The 21555-nt window shown below is 52.0% G+C and overlaps 1 protein-coding gene across 1 annotated transcript in view; it reads left to right on the top strand.

Annotated features, from left to right (window-relative positions):
* LOC138520722 (glutathione S-transferase Mu 1-like) overlaps positions 1-15910 on the top strand; it is a 36346-nt gene extending 20436 nt beyond the window's left edge. Inside the window, exons 5-8 of the mRNA XM_069632987.1 lie at positions 8570-8670; positions 8835-8930; positions 11050-11160; positions 15734-15910. Coding sequence (XP_069489088.1) covers positions 8570-8670; positions 8835-8930; positions 11050-11160; positions 15734-15826 — 401 coding nt within the window. The 3' untranslated portion in view covers positions 15827-15910. The remainder of the gene's footprint in view (positions 1-8569; positions 8671-8834; positions 8931-11049; positions 11161-15733) is intronic.
* The last annotated feature ends 5645 nt before the right edge of the window (positions 15911-21555 follow it).

Here is a 21555-nt window from a genome sequence, read left to right as displayed (position 1 = left end):
GAGCAGCCGAGTACTGGTGAGTGTGAGAGAGGCATCACTTGTACCAGGGTTCTCCAGGGGCGGGAATTGCACATTTGCAAGTAATGATTCAGCTAAAACTCCTAAGAGTGGGGGTTGGAACCCTAAGTGAAGAAGATTTAACACCAAACAACCTGCAAAGTACCTTTTGAAATGTTCAAGATTTATTGAATACCGAATTACAGAAAAAGATAAGGAAATCAGGTGAAAATACTGCACGAGTGAAAAACGAATGAAGTAGAGTTGTGTACACTGCTTAAACTGTTCGGAAGCATTTGATGAACAAAGTGAAAGTTCATGATAAGCAGAAAAGCAAGTGTGAAAGACAAGCTGATGAACTTGAGTGGACATTGGGAAAAGCCAAGTGTTAAAAGGATTTACACCACAGAGTGACAGTGACTTGAATACAAGTTGTGGCAAAGCCAAGAGACTGCCATTGTGAAAGCTACAATGAATGTGAATTACTGAGACCGGTCCAGGGAGAGAACCTGTGTTGGCCAAGGAAAACCAAGAGCATCCCAAAGTGCCAAGGGTAATCGGTTGCGTGACCTGTGCTGGGTGGACCGTGTGGTCCGACAACTACACCTAGACCGAGTAGCCCTACTGGAGAAAAGCACCAAAGAAAGCTACGATATACAACCTATGCTGAAAGAAAGCATTAGTTTGAGCCATTAAAGAGCCTAGAGGATTACAAAGTGAAACTGGCAGCGTTCTTTCAAATCAAGAGCCTCATAGCAGCTCTGTTGGCGGACGTGCCTGCTTGGGGAAGGGAACCCTGAGCCTTTGTGAACTGTGTTGAACTTGGGGAAGGGAACCCTGAGACTAAGACCTTTTAGAACTATTTTTGAACTTGGGAAAGGTGAAGTTGAAAACAAGCCAGAGCTGGTAGAAGCTCAGAACTTTACTTTGAGCAATGTTTCTCTTGTTCCCGACATCCCTACACATTGTATAGCTTTAGTTGTGATGGCAAGTACAGGTTTTGGACATGGACAGGTTTTTGAGTTGACCATGGCGACTCAGAATATTCTTAGTTTCTTTAGGTAGGGAGAGCCCACCTTAGCTTAGAGCAAGTTGGGCCCAACTCCATCCCAGCAAATAAAGACCAATAGTTGTTTTATTAAGACAAGTGCATCTGTTGTCTCTGTCTTGCTTCATGATGCCTTCACGGAGGTCACCAAAATGCCTTTAAGGTGCTACACAAGCAACATAACTTCTTCTGGATCCGGCTCCCCCTCCCTCACTGGGGCACCCCATCTTCATGGTCAGCATGTTGCAATGGCTGCGCTCAGGGAAAATTGCAATGTGCATATCTTCCCCTTAGAAGGGCAGCTTGGACACCCCTTGCCCACACTTGTTGAAAAGGGTGGGTTACCGCCTGGCTGGTTTGAGGTCCATGTGGCTGGCACATCGCTGCTGCCTTTGAAAGTAATCCATGCATCACCAGCCTGGCCCCGCTTTGCCCTTTTTGAGAAGCCTAAAAGACGTGAAAGTATTTGCAGATCCTATTAATTACCTGGATTACGTTTCTCTTGAGCTGCAATGAAATGTGAAAACAAAATCAAAATATTGAGGCTGAGAACCCCAAAAGGAAACACACCGAACACGGGTTACAAAGGACCATACAAAGTACTTTATTTTATACTGAATCCAGTTACTACAAACAGAGCAAAAATCAGTTAGCTATCGGCCCTCAGTGCAACACAATGAACTCCAGCGTGGTTCAATGTGTTCAGTGAGAGACGCTGTACATTAGAATACATTGGCTTTTTATACTCTTTGTGAGCACGATGTCCAGCCCCACTTCGGGTTAATATTCCACTAATACATCACCAATCTAGGGTTCATGCCAAGTCTCGCACATCCGCAAATAACTGGTTTGCTTTTAATACATATATCAACAAGCCTATACGGCAACTGTGTATTCTGGGATTTTCCATGTAGGTCTTCTTAAACATTAATACAATGCAGTTAAACAAGTGTTCTACGTTCAGTATTTGGATACATTGTTTTTATCGTATGCTCGTGGACTAGTTTCATTGCACGAGTAATCCTTTACACACAGGTCAACGAAGGACAAGGTCTCAGTTCACGACCTCAACAAGTGGCCTGCAGGCAAGTTACATATTAGCTACATACAGAGGTCAAGACGGCAATGTTGTATTTTTGGAATGACATCGTCCACCATTTTAACTCACAGGGTGACTTTTACAAAGCAAACCTAAAATGGCGGATTGACCAAAAATGGCAGCTTACATTGATTCTAAGGTCAGGACCTTATAACACGGATTCCTTCGCAAGCGACTTGTGAGCAGCTTGGCGTAGGCCAATATACATATATTTATTGCGATAGGAGGCACGATATAATTTCTCTTTTGACAGAACGGCACATGCGATTCCACCTGATTGTGAGAAACTCCACAAGAAAAGTGACCCGAGTCACACCTGCAACTCGTCCCTCATCCAAATCTAACCCCAGTTTAGGCAACATGCCAGCCCTAACACATTAATGCCCAGCTTAGTATTCTCCCACTATGCAATAATCAATGATTGTGTCATGCAGCCTAGGTCTGCACCGTCTCAGCGCTTTATGGGTGCAGCGTGGGTCTGGACCACCTCAGCGCTTTATGGGTGCAGCGTAGGTCTGGACCACCTCAGTGCTTTATGGGTGCAGCGTAGGTCTGGACCGCCTCAGCGCTTCATGGGTGCAGCATAGGTTTGGACTGCCTCAGCGCTTTATGGTTGCAGCATAGGTCTGGACGCATCAGCGCTTTATGGGTGCAGCATAGGTCTGGACGCATCAGCGCTTTAGGGATGCAGCATAGGTCTGGACTGCCTCAGCACTTCATGGGTGCAGCGTAGGTCTGGACTGTCTCAGCACTTCATGGGTGCAGCGTAGGTCTGGATGCCTCAGCGCTTTATGGATGCAGCCTAGGTCTGGACGCATCAGCGCTTTAGGGATGCAGCATAGGTCTGGACTGCCTCAGCGCTTCATGGGTGCAGCGTAGGTCTGGACTGTCTCAGCACTTCATGGGTGCAGCGTAGGTCTGGATGCATCAGCGCTTTATGGATGCAGCGTAGGTCTGGACTGCCTCAGCGCTTTATGGATGTAGTGTAGGTCTGGACTGCCTCAGCGCTTTATGGATGCAGCGTAGGTCTGGACCGCCTCACCGCTTTATCGATGTATCGTAGGTCTGGACCGTCTCACCACTTTATCGATGCATCCTAGTTCTGAACCGCCTCAGCGCTTTATGAATGCAGCATAGGTCTGGACCGCCTCAGCGCTTTATGGGTGCAGCGTAGGTCTGGACTGCCTCAGCACTTCATGGGTGCAGCTTAGGTCTGGACCGCCTCAGCGCTTTATGGGTGCAGCATAGGTCTGGACCGCCTCAGCGCTTTATGGGTGCAGCGTAGGTCTGGACCGCCTCAGCGCTTTATGGGTGCAGCTTAGGTCTGGACCGCCTCAGCGCTTTATGGGTGCAGCTTAGGTCTGGACCGCCTCAGCGCTTTATGGGTGCAGCTTAGGTCTGGACCGCCTCAGCGCTTTATGGGTGCAGCGTAGGTCTGGACTGCCTCAGCACTTCATGGGTGCAGCATAGGTCTGGATGCCTCAGTGCTTTATGGATGCAGCGTAGGTCTGGACGCCTCAGCGCTTTATGGATGCAGTGTAGGTCTGGACGCCTCAGCGCTTTATGGATGCATCGTCGGTCTGGACCGCCTCAGTGCTTCATGGATGCAGCGCAGGTCTGGACGCCTCAGTGCTTTATGGATGCAGCGTGGGTCTGGACCACCTCAGCGCTTTCTGGATGCAGCATAGGTCTGGACCGCCTCAGCGCTTTATGGGTGCAGCGTAGGTCTGGACTGCCTCAGCACTTCATGGGTGCAGCGTAGGTCTGGACTGCCTCAGCCCTTCATGGGTGCAGCTTAGGTCTGGACCGCCTCAGCGCTTTATGGGTGCAGCGTAGGTCTGGACTGCCTCAGCACTTCATGGGTGCAGCGTAGGTCTGGACGCCTCAGTGCTTTATGGGTGCAGCATAGGTCTGGACGCCTCAGTGCTTTATGGATGCAGCGTAGGTCTGGACGCCTCAGCGCTTTATGGATGCATCGTCGGTCTAGACCACCTCAGCGCTTTCTGGATGCAGCGTAGGTCTGGACCGCCTTTGCGCTTTATGGGTGCAGCATAGGCCTGGATGCCTCAGCGCTTTATGGGTGCAGCGTAGGTCTGGACCACCTCAGCGCTTTATGGATGCAGCGTAGGTTTGGACCGCGTCAGCGCTTTATGGATGCAGCGTAGGTCTGGATGCCTCAGTGCTTTATGGATGCAGCGTAGGTTTGGACCGCGTCAGCGCTTTCTGGGTGCAATGTAAGTCTGGATGCCTCAGCGCTTTATGGATGCAGCGTATGTCTGGACGCCTTAGCGCTTTTTCGATGCAGCGTAGAACTGGACCGTCTCGGCGCTTCCAGGGTGCAACGTAGGTCTGGACCGCCTCAGTGCTTAATGGATGCAGCGTAGGTCTGGACCGCCTCTGTACTTTATGGATGCAGCGTAGGTCTGGATGCCTCAGCGCTTTTTGGAAGCAGCATAGGTCTGGACCGCCTCAGTACTTTATGGATGCAGCGTAGGTCTGGACCGCCTCAGCACTTTATGGGTGCAGTGTAGGTCTGGACCGCCTCAGTGCTTTATGGATGCAGTGTAGGTCTGGACGCCTCAGTGCTTTATGGATGCAGCGTAGGTCTGGATGCTTCAGCGCTTTATGGATGCAGCGTAGGTCTGCACCACCTCAGCGCTTTATGGGTGCAGCGTAGGTCTGGACCGCCTCAGCGCTTCATGGGTGCAGCGTAGGTCTGGACGCATCAGCGCTTTATGGGTGCAGCCTAGGTCTAGACGCATCAGCGCTTTAGGGATGCAGCATAGGTCTGGACTGCCTCAGCACTTCATGGGTGCAGCGTAGGTCTGGACTGTCTCAGCACTTCATGGGTGCAGCGTAGGTCTGGATGCCTCAGCGCTTTATGGATGCAGCGTAGGTCTGAACCGCCTCAGCGCTTTATGGATGCTTTGTAGGTCTGGCCCGCCTCAGCGCTTTATGGATGTAGTGTAGGTCTGGACTGCCTCAGCGCTTTATGGATGCAGCGTAGGTCTGGACCGCCTCACTGCTTTATCGATGTATCGTAGGTCTGGACCGTCTCACCACTTTATCGATGCATCCTAGTTCTGGACCGCCTCAGCGCTTTATGAATGCAGCATAGGTCTGGACTGCCTCAGCGCTTTATGGGTGCAGCTTAGGTCTGGACCGCCTCAGCGCTTTATGGGTGCAGCGTAGGTCTGGACTGCCTCAGCACTTCATGGGTGCAGCATAGGTCTGGATGCCTCAGCGCTTTATGGGTGCAGCATAGATCGGGACTGCCTCAGCGCTTTATGGATGCAGCATAGGTCTGGACCGCCTCAGTGCTTTATGGATGCAGCGTAGGTCTGGACGCCTCAGTGCTTTATGGATGCAGCATAGGTCTGGACTGCCTCAGCGCTGTATGGGTGCAGCATAGGTCTGGACTGCCTCAGCGCTTTATGGATGCATCGTCGGTCTGGACCGCCTCAGCGCTTTATAGATGCAGCGCAGGTCTAGACCACCTCAGCGCTTTCTGGATGCAGCATAGGTCTGGACCGCCTTTGCGCTTTATGGATGCAGCATAGGTCTGGACCGCCTCAGTGCTTTATGGATGCAGCGTAGGTCTGGACGCCTCAGTGCTTTATGGATGCAGCATAGGTCTGGACTGCCTCAGCGCTGTATGGGTGCAGCATAGGTCTGGACTGCCTCAGCGCTTTATGGATGCATCGTCGGTCTGGACCGCCTCAGCGCTTTATAGATGCAGCGCAGGTCTAGACCACCTCAGCGCTTTCTGGATGCAGCATAGGTCTGGACCGCCTTTGCGCTTTATGGGTGCAGCATAGGTCTGGACCGCCTTTGCGCTTTATGGGTGCAGCATAGGCCTGGATGCCTCAGCGCTTTATGGGTGCAGCGTAGGTCTGGACCACCTCAGCGCTATATGGATGCAGCGTAGGTTTGGACCGCGTCAGCGCTTTATGGATGCAGCGTAGGTCTGGATGCCTCAGCGCTTTATGGGTGCAATGTAAGTCTGGATGCCTCAGCGCTTTATGGATGCAGCGGATGTCTGGACGCCTTAGCGCTTTATGAATGCAGCATAGGTCTCGAACACCTCAGCCCTTTATGGGTGCAGCGTAAGTCTGGACCGCCTCAGTGCTTTTTCGATGCAGCGTAGAACTGGACCGTCTCGGCGCTTCCAGGGTGCAACGTAGGTCTGGACCGCCTCAGTGCTTAATGGATGCAGCGTAGGTCTGGACCGCCTCAGTACTTTATGGCTGCAGCGTAGGTCTGGATGCCTCAGCCCTTTTTGGAAGCAGCATAGGTCTGGACCGCCTCAGTACTTTATGGATGCAGCGTAGGTCTGGATGCTTCAGCGCTTTATGGATGCAGCGTAGGTCTGCACCACCTCAGCGCTTTATGGGTGCAGCGTAGGTCTGGGTGCTTTATGGATGCAGCGTAGGTCTGGACTGCATCAGCGCTTTATGGGTGCAGCGTAGGTCTGGAGCGCCTCAGCGCTTTATGGATGCAGCGTAGGTCTGGACCGTCTCAGCGCTTTATGGATGCAGCGTAGGTCCAGACGCCTCAGCGCTTTATGGGTGCAGCGTAGGTCTGCACCACCTCAGCGCTTTATGGGTGCAGCGTAGGTCTGGGCTGCATCAGCGCTTTATGGATGCAGTGTAGGTCTGGACGCCTCAGCGCTTTATGGATGCAGTGTAGGTCTGGACCATGGCGCTTTATGGGTGCAGCGTAGGTCTGGACTGCCTCGGCGCTTTATGGATGCAGTGTAGGTCTGGACCGCCTCAGCGCTTTATGGATGCAGTGTAGGTCTGGACCGCCTCAGCGCTTTATGGATGCAGTGTAGGTCTGGACCGCCTCAGCGCTTTATGGATGCAGTGTAGGTCTGGACCGCCTCAGCGCTTTATGGATGCAGCGTGGGTCTGGATGGGCTCTGTGCTTTATGGATGCAGTGTAGGTCTGGACCGTCTCAGCGCTTTATGGGTGCAGCATAGGTCTGGATGGGATTTGTGCTTTATGGGTGCAGCGTGGGTCTGGATGGGCTCTGTGCTTTATGGGTGCAGCGTAGGTCTGGATGGGCTCTGCGCTTTATGGGTGCAGCGTGGGTGTGGATGGGCTCTGTGCTTTATGGGTGCAGCATGGGTCTGGATGGGCTTTGTGCTTTATGGGTGCAGCATGGGTCTGGATGGGCTCTGTGCTTTATGGGTGCAGCGTGGGTCTGGATGGGCTCTGTGCTTTATGGGTGCAGCATGGGTCTGGATGGGCTCTGTGCTTTATGGGTGCAGCGTAGCTCTGGATGAGCTCTGCGCTTTATGGGTGCAGCGTGGGTCTGGACCGCCTCAGCGCTTTATGGATGCAGTGTAGGTCTGGACCGCCTCAGCGCTTTATGGATGCAGTGTAGGTCTGGACCGCCTCAGCGCTTTATGGATGCAGTGTAGGTCTGGACCGCCTCAGCGCTTTATGGATGCAGTGTAGGTCTGGACCGCCTCAGGGCTTTATGGATGCAGTGTAGGTCTGGACCGCCTCAGCGCTTTATGGATGCAGCGTAGGTCTGGATCGCCTCAGCGCTTTATGGATGCAGTGTAGGTCTGGACGCCTCGGCGCTTTATGGATCCAGTGTAGGTCTGGACCGCCTCAGCGCTTTATGGATGCAGTGTAGGTCTGGACCGCCTCAGCGCTTTATGGATCCAGTGTAGGTCTGGACCGCATCAGCGCTTTATGGATGCAGTGTAGGTCTGGACCGCCTCAGCGCTTTATGGATGCAGCGTAGGTCTGGACCGCCTCAGCGCTTTATGGATGCAGTGTAGGTCTGGACGCCTCAGCGCTTTATGGATGCAGTGTAGGTCTGGTCCGCCTCAGCGATTTATGGATGCAGCGTAGGTCTGGACCGCCTCAGCGCTTTATGGATGCAGTGTAGGTCTGGACCGCCTCAGCGCTATATCGATGCAACATAACATTATCTGTGAAAGGGTCCTTTGTAGGGCGGGTATGTGAACTTGTGAATCTAAGGGGCTCACTGGCTGGTCCAATTGCCCATCTGGCGATGGGTGCAGCGGGATTTTCAGTGACCGCCTCTGATCACTCGAACTGATTTGCAGGTGCTGTTTCTCTCTGCACTGAGAACAAGCACGTGCCTGTTTCCAAATGAATCCAGGCCTTTCAGTCAGTTTATGTTTGCTCTAATTTGTGAAGAATTGGACCAAGGGTGGTCAAAGGGTGGACACCCCTATGTATTCCATTGTCTTCTGCTTCTAAGGGTGCTTCTATGAAAGGGTCACTCGAGCCCAGTAGGTGCCCTGTGTTGCGGGCAGCTTTGTGCCGTTAGGGGAGGCTGCAGGAGTAACTCTGCCAGGTGCTCCCATGTGTTTGCCAATTCTTGTCTGAGTTCCCGTTTCCACTCCTCGGCCTCTGAGGTGTCCCTTTCTGTTCCTTTCCAGGCGGTGAAAGTGAGGAGGAGATGGTCAGAGTGGACTTACTCCAGAGCCAGGTCATGGACTTCAGGACCCAGCTCTCAGACATTACATACAGCCCAGACTTTGTAAGTTCACCTGGTGGGGGTTGGAGAAGGTTCCTGTGACCAGGGCTTGTGGCCTGGGTAATGTTGGGGAAAGAGGGGTCACCTGTTCTGGTGCTGATTGATGAAATTCTGCATGCAGTCTCTCTTGTACACCTTGACTTATCTGCTCTGCTTGCTCTCTGCAGGAGGCCCTCAAGGGTCCATATCTGAAGCAACTTCCTGACAAACTCAAGCAATTTTCAGAATTCCTGGGGCAGCGGAAATGGTTTGCTGGAAAAAAGGTATTTTGCTCTTCCTTGCTGCCCTGCTGGCCACTGCTTTATTGGGTTGACCATTTAGGTCTGAGGTTGTCTTGGGATGTGTGCCCTCTCTGCCGCACAGTTAAAGCCACCTGAGCTATCCAGGGCATGGCTCTGAGGCGGGAATGTTGGAAGGGGTTCTGGATATATTTCCCAATTAGCCAGCAGGGGCACTGTGTCAAGGCAGGTGTGCCAACCTGAACTCGTGGTCCTTTAGTGGTCAAGGTGTCATGCAGTGGATGGGTTGCAGAATAACTCTTGCACCAAATAATCAAACCAACTCAGGACGATGGCAAAGTCCAATTTACTATTTTATTATCAAGTGTCTAAAACAGGGAGTTACAATGGACATCGCACAGCTATTTCCAGAAGCACTTCATAAAAAAGTATACTTTTATAGCAAGAATGTGTCATACTTGGCGTCATACTACATGGCAAACAAGAAAAACCTACGGGAGGCTGTGGTTGGCTCAAGGGAAACGTCTAAGTATACTTTCTATAAGGGGTTGGGTTGTGATTGGATATCTATGATCATGTGAACAACTCATGCCCACCCCTCGAGACCCGGTACCTCATTGGCTCTCAAACTATAACACCCTTTCTTATATGGCCCTCTACAATTGGTTGGCACGCTTGTGCCATGTCTGGAACATTCGGTTCACTTTAGCAGCACGTAAGCCTAAACCCATGTGCTAGGAGGTGAACTTGATGGTACCTCCCCACCCAATTAGGCCAACATCTCTCATCGTCCATGCCTTCTGCCATGAAGATTGTCTTTGAACTTGGCCTTGCAGTGTACTCTTGTCTCTGGGAATATAAGGGAGTGTGAGTATGCTCTTATCATAGTTCTGAAACTGCATGCCCAACGCTATTCTCGTCCTCAGCTCACGTGACAGGAGACCGTAATTCGGCCCATTTTGCAATAATGAAATGTCTTAACTGAATAAAACTTGGCATGCATGGTGTTCTTTCTTTGCACCTTGACAAGGAGAATTTCAGCTTTTCACGTTTGCTGCCTTTGAGAATAGATAACCGGCCTTGGCTTGCTCCAACTTTGATACCAGGTCAAACAGCTTCATCATTCGAGTCTGCGATCTTCAGCTTATTCTTTGCTGCGACACACAGCTCTCGATCCTTCTTTCTCTGTGGATCTGAACTTACTAACGATTGTGACACCGATGTCCAGCTTCTATATAATGGCGGCTCCGCCTGCAGTCTATTCACTACGTATAGGCAGCTTCTAAGATCACTTAATCTACTTGTGTTTCTGCATCTATACAGTTATTGAATGACTTGCATTTTCTGCAGTGCTCTTCACACGTGCAATCTTCTTTTCGCATAGGAAAGTTCACTTGGTTCTTTATTTCGCTGTCAATTTCTATGAGGTCCATACATCTTCTTCAACCACTTTTCTTAGTGGATCCCGCTCGTCTCTTGTGACGTCACCAGCTTCTCTTTCTCTCAGTCTCATATTCCTTTGGGTTCTCCTCCAAGAGATTGTCACCTCTTTGAGAATACGTCTGATAGGGTTTTCTTAACGGATACCTTTTCTCAAATGCTTGTTGCGGTGTGGTCACAACTGCTGGTGTCAAGCATGGCACCATTTTTGGCTTCCAACTTACAGGAGGTAGCGGGGAGGGACTTCCTGCAGAGGCATTTGGCTGCTCGCTACAAACCAAAAGCATCAGGCATCCCGCCGGCATCTGATGGGTGCAGCAGCGAGGGGTCTACCTGTGGTCTACCCCAGCTCCATGGGTAGAGGTGATGGAACTGAGATTGCTTCTTGGGGGTGTTCAAGCCCACAGGGGCTCACCTGCTGTGTAGCATGTGAAGGGTTTTGATCTGGCTACTTGGAGATGAAGGCAACCTTGGGGGTGTGCCGGGGGGGTTTATCTGTTTGAGGTGCCCTGCTTCTATTGTGATGGCTTTTCCTCTTGGTTGCTGCAGAGTTGTGCCTCTCCTTTTGGTTACCTGGGGAGTGCTTGACCTGGCTCTCATATGGCACTGGCAGGCTTGTGTGCAGTCTCTCCTTGTGGGGATGCTGCTGGGTAATGCAGGGTGTCTGGTGGTTGATGCTGTGACTCTGTATTCTCTCTTCCAGATCACGTTTGCAGATTTCCTTGTGTACGACGTCCTTGACCAGCATCGCATGTTGGAACCCAAGTGTCTCGACTCCTTCCCCAACCTCAAGACCTTTCTGGATCGCTTTGAGGTGAATCAATTGGCATTTTCTATCCACACATGGAATGCTCCTCTGGGGTTTCTCACCCGTCCCCTCTGTCTACTCTGTGCTCCTGGCACTGGTCAAACAAGGGAGCAGGAAGGTACCCAGTCCCCGTTTCATCAATCATGTCGTGATAACCAACCCCTCCCCTCCACACCGACTTGATTCTTTCTCTTGTTAAAGGAATGGACATTTTACAATTAGCTCATGTTGTGTGGCTGCACAGGACCTGGGCTCTCCTTCTGTTGCCCCGGGGCTGCTCATGGTGAGTGGCTGCACAGGACCTGGGCTCTCCTTCTGTTGCCCCAGTGTTGCTCATGGTGTGTGGCTGCACAGGACCTGGGCTCTCCTTCTGTTGCCCTGGTGCTGCTCATGGTGTGTGGCTGCACAGGACCTGGGCTCTCCTTCTGTTGCCCCAGTGTTGCTCATGGTGTGTGGCTACAGAGGACCTGGGCTCTCCTTCTGTTGCCCCGGTGTTTCTCATGATGAGTGGCTGCACAGGACCTGGGCTCTCCTTCTGTTGCCCTGGTGCTGCTCATGGTGAGTGGCTGCACAGGACCTGGGCTCTTCTGTTGCCCGGGTGCTTCTCATGGTGTGTGGCTGCACAGGACCTGGGCTCTCCTTCTGTTGCCCTGGTGCTGCTCATGGTGAGTGGCTGCACAGGACCTGGGCTCTCCTTCTGTTGCCCTGGTGCTGCTCCTGGTGTGTGGCTGCACAGGACCTGGGCTCTCCTTCTGTTGCCCCAGTGTTGCTCATGTTGTGTGGCTGCACAGGACCTTGGCTCCTCTTCTGTTGCCCTGGTGCTGCTCATGTTGTGTGGCTGCACAGGACCTGGGCTCTCCTTCTGTTGCCCTGGTGCTGCTCATGGTGAGTGGCTGCACAGGACCTGGGCTCTTCTGTTGCCCGGGTGCTTCTCATGGTGAGTGGCTGCACAGGACCTGGGCTCTCCTTCTGTTGCCCTGGTGCTGCTCATGGTGAGTGGCTGCACAGGACCTGGGCTCTCCTTCTGTTGCCCCAGTGTTGCTCATGTTGTGTGGCTGCACAGGACCTTGGCTCCTCTTCTGTTGCCCTGGTGCTGCTCATGTTGTGTGGCTGCACAGGACCTGGGCTCTCCTTCTGTTGCCCTGGTGCTGCTCATGGTGAGTGGCTGCACAGGACCTGGGCTCTCCTTCTGTTGCCCCAGTGCTGCTCCTGGTGTGTGGCTGCACAGGACCTTGTTTCTCCTTCTGTTGCCCTGGTGCTGCTCATGGTGTGACTGCACAGGACCTGGGCTCTCCTTCTGTTGCCCTGGTGCTGCTCATGGTGAGTGGCTGCACAGGACCTGGGCTCTCCTTCTGTTGCCCCAGTGTTGCTCATGTTGTGTGGCTGCACAGGACCTTGGCTCCTCTTCTGTTGCCCTGGTGCTGCTCATGTTGTGTGGCTGCACAGGACCTGGGCTCTCCTTCTGTTGCCCTGGTGCTGCTCATGGTGAGTGGCTGCACAGGACCTGGGCTCTTCTGTTGCCCGGGTGCTTCTCATGGTGTGTGGCTGCACAGGACCTGGGCTCCTTCTGTTGCCCCAGTGTTGCTCATGGTGTGTGGCTACACAGGACCTGGGCTCTCCTTCTGTTGCCCTGGTGCTGCTCATGGTGAGTGGCTGCACAGGACCTGGGCTCTCCTTCTGTTGCCCCAGTGTTGCTCATGTTGTGTGGCTGCACAGGACCTTGGCTCCTCTTCTGTTGCCCTGGTGCTGCTCATGTTGTGTGGCTGCACAGGACCTGGGCTCTCCTTCTGTTGCCCTGGTGCTGCTCATGGTGAGTGGCTGCACAGGACCTGGGCTCTCCTTCTGTTGCCCCAGTGTTGCTCATGGTGTGTGGCTACAGAGGACCTGGGCTCTCCTTCTGTTGCCCTGGTGCTGCTCATGGTGAGTGGCTGCACAGGACCTTGGCTACCCTTCTGTTGCCCCAGTGTTGCTCATGTTGTGTGGCTGAACAGAACCTGGGCTCTCCTTCTGTTGCCCTGGTGCTGCTCATGTTGTGTGGCTGCACAGGACCTGGATTCTCCTTCTGTTGCCCTGGTGCTGCTCATGTTGTGTGGCTGCACAGGACCTGGGCTCTCCTATTGCCCCGGTGCTGCTCTTGGTGTGTGGTTGAACAGAACCTGGGCTCTCCTTCTGTTGCCCTGGTGCTGCTCATGTTGTGTGGCTGCACAGGACCTGGGCTCTCCTTCTGTTGCCACAGTGTTGCTCATGTTGTGTGGCTGAACAGAACCGGGGCTCTCCTTCTGTTTCCCTGGTGCTGCTCATGTTGTGTGGCTGCACAGGACCTGGGCTCTCCTTCTGTTGCCCCAGTGCTGCTCATGTTGTGTGGCTGCACATGGCCTGGGTTCTTCTGTTGCACTGGTGCTGCTCCTGGTGTGTGGCTGCACAGGACCTGGGCTCTCCTTCTGTTGCCCCGGTGTTGCTCATGGTGTGTGGCTACACAGGACCTGGGCTCTCCTTCTGTTGCCCTGGTGCTGCTCATGTTGTGTGGCTGCACAGGACCTTGGCTCTCCTTCTGTTGCCCTGGTGCTGCTCATGTTGTGTGGCTGCACAGGACCTGGGCTCTCCTGTTGCCCCGGTGCTTCTCATGGTGTGGCTAAACAGGACCTGGGCTCTCCTTCTGTTGCCCTGGTGCTGCTCATGTTGTGTGGCTGCACAGGACCTGGGCTCTCCTTCTGTTGCCCTGGTGCTGCTCTTGGTGTGTGGCTGCACAGGGCCTGGGTTCTTCTGGTGCTGCTCCTGGTGTGTGGCTGCACAGGACCTGGGCTCTCCTTCTGTTGCCCTGGTGCTGCTCATGTTGTGTGGCTGCACATGACCTGGGCTCTCCTGTTGCCCTGGTGCTGCTCTTGGTGTGTGGCTGCACAGGGCCTGGGTTCTTCTGGTGCTGCACCTGGTGTGTGGCTGCACAGGACCTGGGCTCTCCTTCTGTTGCCCTGGTGCTGCTCATGTTGTGTGGCTGCACAGGACCTTGGCTCCCCTTCTGTTGCCCCAGTGTTGCTCATGGTGTGTGGCTGCACAGGACCTGTGCTCTCCTTCTGTTGCCCTGGTGCTGCTCATTTTGTGTGGCTGCACAGGACGTAGGCTCTCCTGTTGCTGTGGTGCTGCTCCTGGTGTGTAGCTGCACAGGACCTGGGCTCTCCTTCTGTTTCCCCAGGGCAGCTCATGGTGTTTGGCTGCACAGGACCTGGGCTCTCCTATTGCCCTGGTGCTGCTCATGGTGTGAGGCTGCACAGGTACTGGCCTCCCCTATTGCCCTGGTGCTGCTCATGGTGTGGCTGTACATGACCTGGGCTCCCCTTCTGTTGCCCCTGTGCTGCTCATGGTGTGTGGCTGCACAGGACTTGGGCTCTCCTTCTGTTGCTGCAGTGCTGCTCATGGTGTGGCTGCACAGGACCTGGGCTCTCCTATTGCCCTGGTGCTGCTCATGGTGTGACTGCACAGGACATGGGCTCCCCTTCTGTTGCCCCTGTGCTGCTCATGGTGTGTGGCTGCACAGGACTTGGGCTCTCCTTCTGTTGCTGCAGTGCTGCTCATGGTGTGGCTGCACAGGACCTGGGCTCTCCTATTGCCCTGGTGCTGCTCATGGTGTGACTGCACAGGACATGGGCTCCCCTTCTGTTGCCCCTGTGCTGCTCATGGTGTGTGGCTGCACAGGACTTGGGCTCTCCTTCTGTTGCCGCAGTGCTGCTCATGGTGTGGCTGCACAGGACCTGGGCTCTCCTATTGCCCTGGTGCTGCTCATGGTGTGGCTGCACAGGACATGGGCTCCCCTTCTGTTGCCCCTGTGCTGCTCATGGTGTGTGGCTGCACAGGACTTGGGCTCTCCTTCTGTTGCTGCAGTGCTGCTCATGGTGTGGCTGCACAGGACCTGGGCTCTCCTATTGCCCTGGTGCTGCTCATGGTGTGACTGCACAGGACATGGGCTCCCCTTCTGTTGCCCCTGTGCTGCTCATGGTGTGTGGCTGCACAGGACTTGGGCTCTCCTTCTGTTGCCGCAGTGTTGCTCATGGTGTGGCTGCACAGGACCTGGGCTCTCCTATTGCCCTGGTGCTGCTCATGGTGTGGCTGCACATGACCTCAGCTTTCCTTCTGTTGCCCTAGTGCTGGTCATGGTGTATGGCTGCACAGGACTTTGTCTCTCCTTCTGTTGCCCGGTGCAGGTCATGGTGTGTGGCTGCACAGGACCTTGTCTCTCCTTCTGTTGCCCGGTGCAGGTCATGGTGTGTGGCTGCACAGGACCTTGTCTCTCCTTCTGTTGCCCCAGTGCTGCTCATGGTGTGTGGCTGCTCAGGACCTTGGCTCTCCTGTTGCCCAAAATGTGGGTAGCCAAGTTCTCGGCACTGGCTTTACCTGCGAGTTTTACAGATGTCAACACTAGGCAGTTAACTTGTCTCTGCTTCCCCTGATGGGTGGTCTGTTGTGTTCTAGAGCGTTGGCAGCTTTGGGGAGGTGCGGCCTGAGGGAGGTTGCTCCCGTTAACCCCGTGTCTGTCTCTGTTCTCTGCTTCTCTCTCTGCATTATGCATTTTTCCTTTTGTTAACAGGCTTTGGAGAAGATCAACATCTACATGAAATCGGGCCGCTTCATGAAAACTCCCATCAACGGCAAGATGGCAAAATGGTGCAATGAGAAATAGAGCCAGCAGGAGGCGCCACCGAGCCTCCAGAAAGTGCAATGCTAATGTTGAAACTGGTATAAATAAACTTGCATTTGTTTCCTATTCTTTTCCAAAGATTTCGTGCAGACCCACTACCGTCCCCGACTTCTGGACAGTCGGGGAGGGGTTGGGGGGAGTGGTGGCAGGGTGGGCGGGGGGGGGTGTCATCGTGTTCTATTAAAGTTGTGCAATACATCCTTTGTGGGGTGTGTACAAACTGGCTTACTTACCATTCTGGATTGTCCTACACACCTTCCATCCTGGCAACAGGCACTAAACCAGCCAATTAATCATTCAGACTAACTCAGGGTGGGGTAATGGGTCTCGGGTGGGGGGGGAGGAGGCATCATGTTCCTGGGGGACTGAGTGGATGTAGTGACTTGGGAGGTCTTGGGGGAGTGGAGTGGGTGTCTCGTCACCCTGAGCCTTGATTTCTAAGTGTTTTTGGGTATTTGCCATCCCTGTCCAGTGTGGGTTACATCTCCTGCAAAAGCTTTTCCTGGGACGGTTGGGACTTGCTCCAGGGGAACGAGATGCGAATGAGTGAATATCTATTTTAAATGTTGCTGAATGCCTTCAATGCTGAAAATATAAAGGGTCTTCTCGCAGAGGGCTGTACGTTCCTTTACATGCACCAACTATGCCATGTTGACCAAGCTGACCTGTATTCCTTCCTGTATCCTGGTACCCAGGAATCCTCGATGATGTTCAGCCTCGTCCGATAGTCCTGGCCTAGACCAGGATCCCTTGAAATTGCCCACGCAATGAAGTTGAGGCTGGCTGTCTTCACCAGCGGGTGACCGCCCCCCTGAGGGGTCCATCATTATTAGCTTGAACCTTGGTAGAGCTATCGTATTGTCGTAAGATATCTCTAACAAACTGTGAACCATGCTTGATCCCTCCAGTCCGGAGTGATAAAAATCATGGACACTTGTTGCCTCCTCACTCGTGCCAGCCTTCTCGCTATCATTGCAAATGGTGGGAACGCATATTCTGTTTTCGTACCCCAATTCTGTAGGAAAGTGTCTATCGCTTCCGCTTCTGGGTCTGGTCTCCAACTGAAGAACCAAGCCATTTCTTTGTTCAATTTCGACGCAAATAGGTCTGTCTGGCATTGACCCCATCTTGTCATACATTTTTCGAACACTCTTTCGACCAGCTTCCAATCGCTGGCATCTCTGAGGAATCTGGAGTTCCAGTCTGCCACTTTGTTCTGACGCCCTGGAAGATATTCCGCCACTTCCCTCTGCAGACAGAGTTGCCAAAACTCCTTAGCTAAATTCTGTACTTTGCGCCTCTGAGTGTTTTTATGTTGTCCATCTTGAGGAGAACACAGCAACATGCTGTCTCCTGCGTCCAGCATTTCACTGCGAATTAACCCGCTAGTAGCTGCAGGCAGTTTATGTGAAGATTCAGTTGCTCCTCTGACACCATATGTAAGGAAGGCATGGTATCAAACAGTGATCACAGGGACCTTCAACAAGAGTGTGAGAAACGCCTGTATAATTCTAAATCTAAAGATGGGAGCAAGCTACCAGCATCACATAAAATAAAAGGGCCTATACTAATAAACCTATTGCCAATACTTCCTGCTAAATACAAATAGTGTGGTAACAATGTTATGCAAAAGAAAAGTGTTCAAGAAAGGATGTCAGGATATTCAAGCCATTGGCTTCCCTTACACACGTTTTCAGCACGGGACAAGGCGGCACATTAGAGCTTAGCACAGTCTCTGCCTTCTCTAGCACGAGGATGCAGTTCAAATCTCAGTATCAGGGCCTTCTGTACCAAAATCTCTTTACCATTTAAAGTCTCTTACTTCAGAGGGCCTGATGCGACAAACATTCAAACGTTCCTTTCTCCTCCGGATTCTCATGTACAACTTCTTGGGTGATTTACTGTTCACCCCGGGTCCCCCTCTGTCTGGCTCAGATCCACTTTAGCACAAAACCTTCTTGGGTGATTCACTGTTCACCCCGAGTCCCCCTCTGCTGGGCTCAAACCCACTTTAATGCAAAGTTTTCAATTGATCTCCCTCCGTTGGGCTCGGTTCAACTTTCTCTACTTTTCCAAGCTTTCTTTACTTCAGAAATCGAAGACTTTCGGCTGTGTTAGGCAGAAACATGTGCAGTTCCCTCCTCTGGAACCACTGCAAAAGATTTAAGACTACAGGTGTTTGGCAGTAAACCCACTTGGTAGCAGTCTGTACCACACAGATTCACTTGGTAGCTGTGGCTGAGCAGTCAGACTTCCCTCAAGAAGAGTTAAGCAGTATACAGAGTATTCACAATAGGTCAAGAGAACACAGTAGAACAAGTAAACGCTGACCAGGGCTTGGTGTAAAAGAGATATAATTATTTATTTAAAACCACATCTAGAAAAACACACAGGCACTAATAGTAAGCAATTAAAAAAACACGGTCACTAAAAGATATACACTCCCTTAAAAGAATATTAGACAAGTCTTAAGTAAAGCCCCACTTATTTTCAGACAGCGGTGAGCGCTTAACGTAGATGGCACTCTAATAGTTTGTTTTTAAAAAGGGGAGAGAAAAGAAGAGAATACATTGAAACAGATCCCAACACTTTTACAAGAACATAACAAGAGAGGAAGGCAAAGTAACACCGTGGGTTTAGAGTCAGTAGGCCGAATCCACTTTAAGGGGATCAAAACGAAATGTGTCCAAGGTCAAACGGTTGCAGTGCACAAAAGTCTTGTAAAGGTTCAAAAAAGGAGTTGGACCAAAGAAAGGGACCAGTTAGAGGGTCAAGGCGGCCAGCCCAGTCCAGAAGGTTAAGGGGTTATTATTACCTTGTAGCAATCTTTAGAAAGGGAGGCCTGGCGGACAGGGTACCTTAAAGTGGTGAGAATACTCCAGCGGGGGCAGTTGTTCCTGGCAGCGGATGCAAGTCGGTGCTTCGTCCGGGGGAAGAGAGGATCTCGTCGTGGAGGAAGACAGGAGTCCGTTGCACTGCCAGGGAAGAAATCAGCCGCAGAGTTTCTCAGGTACAAGGAGCGGTCCGTTGATTCGCGGTTCAGTGGTGAGTGGCTCTCCGGCTGCCGGGGTGCTTGGCACGGGCAGTTCGACCACAAACCGGTCTGGGATGCGAAGAAAGAAGGTAGAACTGGTTGTGCCCACCAGTCAGGGGAAGAAGCCTCTCCAGCCGGGAGATCTTCTCTGTCATCGGGAAGTGGTGAGTCGGTTCCGCAGGGCTCCACCGGTGGTGTCGTTGTGGTAGGTCGGCTCAGCTTCTCCCTCGTTGGTTTCTCAGGTCCTGTGGCGACTTCTGAAGTTCCAGTCCCCAAAGCCCTGCTTTTATGCAGCATACCCCCATTCACTCAGCTTAGCTGTCAATCAAACATGCTAAGTGGTGAGCCAGCCGGCTCATCACTTGGGCCAATCACACAAGAGTGCGACTTGAGTTACCAAGGTAACTCAGTCCAGGGTGCCTAAACCCCCTCCCATACCCCCTGTGGGACCCAGACAGAGTGGCACCACTTTTGGAGGTTTCTGTGGAGAAGCCCGCCAAAAAGTGGAACAAAGGGCTCGACTTGGGTTGGAGTCACAGAAGAGAACACAGACACCATTTTTGAATCGAGTCGTGGCAAAAAATACCAACCGGCGAATTAATATTAATTAAATAAACCGGCGGTATGTTCGAGGCTATGAGAATTAAATAATTAAAGTTGGTAGCCTCGAACAATGGGAAAATCCCATAGGAAAATATTTGGGGTCGGATATAAAAAGTAGTTTCCACTTCCACCAGCCAAAACTCGATCAGGGGATACCTTACAGAGATTTGCGACAGAGCATCCACATGGTGCAGGACCACTCTGTCAAGGGTTTCTTTAAAAGTTCAATCACAAATCAGCTGCTCAACTTTACTTGCGTTCTTTTATCACATGCGTTTTGACAATGTTTGCTCCAGCGCTCCCCATACAATGTTGCTGCCTGCAACCTTGGCTTCAACACAAGCTGGTTTTGTATCGGTCTCCCCAACCCACCAGCTGTGTTGATTTCAGTGACGCTGCTTTGTTGTTGGAGCCAAGGACAGTACCACAGCGACTGGCGCTTCTCCCTGCCTTGATTAATGACACAGGAGGGCCCTGGATACCTGCGACACACAATGCAGGATTCTTCAGCCTGGTTTACTGGTCTTACGCTTTCCATTCTCGAGGTTTCATGAAAGTAATGGTTCCTTGTTGAAAAAGGTCAAGGGAACTTCCCTCCTTGCAATCCCCATCTGTTTTGCTGTCTTTCTTCTCTTGTTAAACTGCCATCTTGAAACTGCTGCTTTCTCAAGTGCTTTACCTCGCTCAGCGTGTGCTCTCATGCTCCGCCTTTTATTTGTGTGGGGAAGCTTAATGGAAGTCAACCATTGTATTTTGGCACGTAAAGCATATGGCTCGGATGTTAATCTGGTTTCCCTCATCGCGGGCTGTCCGTGTGAAAGTGTTTGTGTTGTAAAAAAGGGGGTAGAGTTCCTAAATATCCTACACGGTAGGATGGGGTAAAGGTGTTACAGGGAAGGTGATACTGCGTCTCTCTATCCAGTGTCCCACCCCCAATACCCGAAGACCACTCACCCAGGTGATCCTCCCACACTGGTCCACCCCCAAGAACTGAATCCAAAAGCGATGGCCGTGTCCTGCCCATCTGGATGACAGATCCCTTGGTACTATTGGGAGAGACACTTTCTGGTTTCTCACACCATCTGCCCCCTGTCAACAGATCTCCACATCGGGCTCCCCAGCCCATCTTTTGGCATTGGACTCTATCACCAGGTCCGCGGATGAGCCAAATATTGCCCTTCCATTCCATACATTCATGTGCTGAAGCCACCAATCCAGCTCCTCTCTCGCATCTTGCGATAGAGGTATTCTTTGTTCGCAAGAAATGCCCCTCCTGAGATGTATCTTTAATATTTGGAGGGCTCTGCAGTGTAGCGGTCCTAGGAATATTGCCTGTATTGACTATGCCAGGCGTCCCACCAGTCTTTCTATCTCTCGTAAAAACGTAATTTCTTTTGCTAGCGTACTCCTTATTTCTTTTTTGATGTTGTTCCCCTTGTTCAAGGGAAGAGTCAGTGTCCCTTTCACTGTATCTATCCTGAAGCCCAGAAACTCCATGTTCGGCTCCGGCTGTAGGATAGATTTCTCCCGATTCACCAGGAAACCCATTTGTAGCAGGAGATCTCTAGTGGTGTCCACCTGTTCCTCGATTAGAAACCTGTCCTGACACATTAAGCATATTTTGTCCAGATAAATGATCAGCTTGATCCCTTGTTCCCTCAGGAAGGTTAGCACTGGTTTCATTACTTTTGTGGAACACCACAGGGCTGACACCAGCCTGAAGAGTAGGCATGTAAATTACCATATACAACCCTTCCATTTGAGCCTTAGAAATTTCCGTTGTTCTGTAGCAGTGGGAATGATCAGATATGCATCCTTGAGGTCTATTCTGACTAGCCAGTCCCCTTGCTGTAAAATATCTCAGTTGCTTTTCATGATGTCTTTCACATATCTTCCCATGAACGTGACCATCCAGTCATTGATGTCCGGGGTCTCCGCTATCCCCGCAGGCAGATGGGGCCTCGGGCATTCCGCCTGTAGCTTATTCCTGGCCTCCTTCGTCAAAGGGATACTGAGACACTTCTTTATGTACGCCGCCATTCTTGCCGACGGCTCTCACTCTGAAGAGCGTGAG

Source organism: Ambystoma mexicanum, chromosome 13 (genome assembly GCF_040938575.1).
Source record: "Ambystoma mexicanum isolate Mex_15411 chromosome 13, UKY_AmexF1_1, whole genome shotgun sequence".
Lineage (NCBI taxonomy): Eukaryota > Metazoa > Chordata > Amphibia > Caudata > Ambystomatidae > Ambystoma > Ambystoma mexicanum.
Note: the sequence above shows the minus strand (reverse complement) of the source record. Positions and strands in the feature narration are given on the sequence as shown.